Raw genomic sequence first — 4,764 nt, 5'->3', positions numbered from 1 at the left:
TTTCCTCTCCCTTTTTTATCGTCATTACAACGTAGTTCCGGGCCAACTGGTGCCCAATTCTCACCGACTTCTCACCTGCTTCATAAACCTCTGCCATCAGTGGTTGTGTGAGCCGGATTTAGACTTGTTCCGGTATCTTTTTACCGTGAACAAGGTCGGCTCACACTCGCCGAGTTTCGTCCAAGTTGCCGCTCGTCCGGGGCGACAGCTTTTCGAGGGGTTGTCCGACTCCATTAAGGACTGGAAACTCTTCTATTTCTTCGTCCGACCTGCTTTCTCCTCCTTCACCTTTCCGACCCTGTGGCCGGCTGCTCTATTCAAGCCTTGCTCTCGGCGTGCCGTCTTCACTAACGATGCGGTCCAGGGCGGCGAGTTCTTGAAGAGCTTTGGACCGTACTCCGTCAAGTACTGGTCCTGAGTCCGGGCCATGGCCAAGCGTGGCTTGCTGCCGGAGGGTGCGGCCACTGTAGGAAGTTTTCATTGCCTCTCTTTTCCCGCTTCTTTTTACTCTGTCTCATTCTGACTCGGAATACTTATGACTTTCTTTTCTTTCGCAGGTCCGTACGACTCCGACTCCACCAGTTCCGACGAGGCTGCTGTGCCGACTCCTGAGATGGCGGACAGAGCTGAAAAAATGAGGCGACGGCTGACCCAGCGCGCTTCCAGCACGGCTACTGCCTCTTCCTCCCAACCGTCACCAGCTCCAAGGTCGACTCCTCCACCACCGCACAACGTGGTTGACCTGACGCCGTCGCCCGTCGTGTCGCCGACTCGACAGCCGCCCCCTCCTCCATCTGAGAGTCCGAGCTCCAAACGGCCGGCCGAGCAGACGGACACGCCGGCTCCGAAGAAAATCCAGTTGAGCCACGAGGTGGACGAGGATGCCCAGATCTGGCAAGGCAACTCCTCGGTCCGCAAATGGGCTGCAAACGTCATTCTTCCTAAGGATGTGGCGACGACCGGCGCCCTGGGGGACGAGTACATCGTTGAGGCCTCACTACGCCAGTCGTATCGCGTAAGTGTTTCCGACTCGCCTCTTTTTCCGTTCTCTTTCTTAAATTTTCTGACTTCCCGTCATCTTGCAGAATCTCACCTTCCAAATGGAGATGAGCCGGCGACTGAGGGAGTATAAGGCCGGGCTGAAGTCCATGGCCGTTCGGGTGCACCAAACGGAGGAGGCCTTCTTGGAGGAGCAAGCTAAGCACGTCAAGGCGATGGAAGTGCATAACTCCGAGATGCTACGGGTCACCCGTCAGTGGGAGGAGGAGCGAGACAAAGTGGTGACCATCGCCGCGACCTCAGTGGAGGACTATAAGAAGTCAGCGGCCTTCGAGGCGGACGTGAAGGCGGCGATAGAGGCCCGGCCCGGCAGAAGGAGATCGCCAAAGAGTGGCTGGCGACGCCGGAAGGTGACAACTTCCTTCTGGATCTGGGCGAGCGCGACTATCGCCTTGGCTTCCGCGAGGCGCAGACGGAAATCCACTCCGCCCTGCTGGTCCGCGACTCCTCTTTTACCCCCGAGAGCTGGGGCCTCAAGCCGGTGATAGACGTTCTCCCGGCGGCGGCTGCTGATCCGACGGCTCTCCCTGCGGCGGCTCCTCCCAATCTCATTGAGTCCTCCCCTCAGGCAGAAGACCCTTCTTCTGTTCCCCCAGTTGGACCAACGGCAGGGGCACAAGTTGAAGGGGTCGCTGTCGACACCCCCTCCGCAGTAGCTTAGGGCTATTCTTTTTGGGATAGCCCCTTTTTGTAAAGGCTGGCCTCCTTCTCGGGCCTTTTTGAATTTTAATGAAATTTCCTTCTTCTCTTTCCTTCTGTGTTGCCTTGAACTCGATTAATTTCCTTAAGGTTCCGGAAATCGAAGAAATATTTCTAAGGCATCAGGCCCTTCTGATTCTGAGAGATGACTTGGGCTCAACGCCCTGTTGACTCCTTATACACTCGCCGAGTCCCTCAAACGAGGCGACTCCTCTGGGCCTTTTTTCGCGGAAACGACTAAGGGTCTGGGCCCTTGTTTCCTAACTTTTCTCGCCGAGTCCCTCAGTCGAGGCGACTCCTTAGGCTTTTTCTTTCTCAGAAACGTTTTAGGGTCAGCGCCCCATTGTTTCTTTATATACCCGCCGAGTCCCTCAGTCGAGGCGACTCCTCTTGGCTTTTTCACGGAAACGACTAAGGGTCTGGGCCCTTGTTTCCTAACTTTTCTCGCCGAGTCCCTCAGTCGAGGCGATTCCTTAGGCTTTTTCTTTCTCAGAAACGTTTTAGGGTCAGCGCCCCATTGTTTCTTTATATACTCGCCGAGTCCCTCAGTCGAGGCGACTCCTCTTAGCTTTTTCACGGAAACGACTAAGGTTCTGGGCCCTTGTTTCCTAACTTTTCTTGCCGAGTCCCTCAGTCGAGGCGACTCCTTAGGCTTTTTCTTTCTCAGAAACGTTTTAGGGTCAGCGCCCCATTGTTTCTTTATATACTAGCCGAGTCCCTCAGTCGAGGCGACTCCTTAGGCTTTTTCTTTCTCAGAAATGTTTTAGGGTCAGCGCCCCATTGTTTCTTTATATACTCGCCGAGTCCCTCAGTCGAGGCGACTCCTCTTGGCTTTTTCACGGAAACGACTAAGGGTCTGGGCCCTTGTTTCCTAACTTTTCTTGCCGAGTCCGGGCAATGGTTATCAGTAATCCGTACTCTTTTATTCAAGTTTTTCAGTATCCTCGGGCCTATACATGGCCTAACCTTTCCTACTGATAGAACTTCTTCAAGTGGATGACGTTCCAGATTTGGTCCACAGGCTTGCCTTCCAGAGTTTCAAGCTTGTAAGTGCCGGCCTGGACCACCGCGGCAATGCGATAGGGTCCTTCCCACTTTACCGCGAACTTGCCTCCTTCCGCGGGCTGGCTTGCTTGCTGGTCTCGTAATACGAGATCGCCGACCTGGAAGGTTCGTGGGCTAATCCTTCGATCGCGATATCTTTTTACCGCTTGTTGATATTCGACCATCCGGCCACTCGCAGCTTCTCTTCTTTCTTCTAGGAAAATTTTTCTCAATTCGAAGACTTTTTTCATTCTCTGTGTCGGAATAAGCGCGAACCCGGTGAGTGGGCTCGACCACTTCAATTGGGACCTTATCTTCGAAGTCGTACGCAAGGGAGAATGGGCTCTCTCCGGTTGCTCGCTGCTGCGTAGTGCGATAAGCCCATAGGACTCGGTCAAGCTCATCCGCCCAATTTCCTCGGATATCTTCCAATTTCTTTCGGATTCTATCCACTATGGTTCGATTCACATTTTCGACTTGCCCGTTGGCCTGCGGGTACGCCACAGATACCTTGGTATGGCGGATATCGTGTCGGCGGCAAAAGTCAGCAAACGCCTGGCAGTCAAACTGTCGCCCATTATCGCTGACAATATGCTCGGGTAAACCGAAGCGGAAAATCACCTTCTTCCATAGGAAGCGTCGGCATTGGTACTCAGTGATAGTGGCCAACGGTTCAGCCTCAACCCACTTGGTGAAGTAGTCGATAGCTACGACACAAAATTTCAGGCCCCCGGGAGCTGCTGGTAACGGCCCCAACAAGTCGATTCCCCACTTAGCAAATGGAATAGCCGTGGTGACCGGCTTGTAGAAGGTAGCCGGCCCAGTGTCCTTTCTGGCGAACGCTTGGCAAATGCCACACTTGGATATCCATTCGATGCAGTCTCGCATCATGGTCGGCCAATAATACCCCTGGACGACCAACTTTCGGGCGAGCGTGTGGGCGCCCTGGTGTGCGGCGCAGATACCTCTATGAGCCTCGTCCATTATTTTTTCGGCCTCGGGCCTGAGCAAGCATTTCAACAGAGGATCCCTGAACGACCGTTTGTATAGCTGCCCATCAATGATTTCGAAAGAGGGGGCTTTTCGTCGAACCTTAGCGGCGACTCCCGGATCCTCCGGCAACTCGCCTGTTTCCTTGAATCGCCGGATGTCCTTTATCCAGAACATCTCGGGGTTCTTCTCTCGGTCCCATTCCTCGCCGGTCACCTGCTGGACTTCTACTGTTGTTTCCTCGATACTTGGTCGCTCTAGCTCCTCCTTTTGGCAGATCTTCACAAGATGATCCGGTACTCCCTCCAAGGCAATTTTAGACAATATGTCGGCTTCCACGTTGTCTGCCCGGGAGATGTATTCTATTTCGTAAGCTTCGAATTTCTTTAACATCTCGACCGCTCGCCCTTTATATAAAGTCATCCGCGTATTCTTAGCCTCGCACGTGCTTGAGATCTGCCTGACTACCAATCTGGAGTCGGTCTTGATTCTCAATCGCTTCACTCCTAAGGCCTTGGCGAGTCGAAGACCATTCAGCACAGCTTCATATTCAGCCTCATTGTTAGATGTCGGAAACAAGTAGCTTAAGGCATAGTATAGCCGGAACCCCTCTGGGGAGATGAGCATAACTCCACCCCCGCAGTGTCGTCGACTCGACGCTCCGTCCGCGTGCATTTCCCACCACTAACCTAAACCGTCCTTCGTGGCGTGTTCCTATTCTTCTTCGCTCGCCGTGCACTCGACCAAGAAGTCGGCCAAGGCTTGACCTTTTATGGAGGGCCGGGGCTGGTACTCAATCCCATACTGGGTTAGTTCCATGGCCCATTTCACTAGTCAGCCGGACGACGAGGGGTTTCGCACGACGCTCCCAAGCGGTTGGTCAGTCAGCACTCGGACGGTGTGGGCTTGGAAGTAAGGTGCTAGCTTTCTCACGGTGATCACCAACGCGTATACAATCTTCTCTAGGGTGGT

At 53.8% G+C, this 4,764-nt stretch overlaps 2 protein-coding genes across 2 annotated transcripts; one reads left to right on the top strand and one right to left on the bottom strand.

The window, feature by feature from the left end:
• Nucleotides 1-535: 535 nt before the first annotated feature.
• Nucleotides 536-1,720, top strand: LOC109183800. The gene is made up of 3 exons (XM_019333863.1): nt 536-1,015; nt 1,086-1,251; nt 1,347-1,720. Exons 1-3 carry the CDS (start codon nt 536-538, stop codon nt 1,718-1,720), a joined length of 1,020 nt encoding a protein of 339 aa, XP_019189408.1.
• A 1,217-nt stretch (nt 1,721-2,937) lies between these two features.
• Nucleotides 2,938-4,467, bottom strand: LOC109183799. The gene is made up of 2 exons (XM_019333862.1): nt 3,313-4,467; nt 2,938-3,165 (listed from the first exon to the last, which is right to left on the bottom strand). The coding sequence occupies exons 1-2, from the start codon at nt 4,465-4,467 to the stop codon at nt 2,938-2,940; spliced, it is 1,383 nt and encodes a 460-aa protein (XP_019189407.1).
• Nucleotides 4,468-4,764: the final 297 nt, after the last annotated feature.

Source organism: Ipomoea nil, unplaced genomic scaffold (assembly GCF_001879475.1).
Source record: "Ipomoea nil cultivar Tokyo-kokei standard unplaced genomic scaffold, Asagao_1.1 scaffold1179, whole genome shotgun sequence".
Classification (NCBI taxonomy): domain Eukaryota; kingdom Viridiplantae; phylum Streptophyta; class Magnoliopsida; order Solanales; family Convolvulaceae; genus Ipomoea; species Ipomoea nil.
The sequence above is the reverse complement of the archived record's forward strand: the minus strand, read 5'-3'. Positions and strand labels throughout refer to the sequence as shown.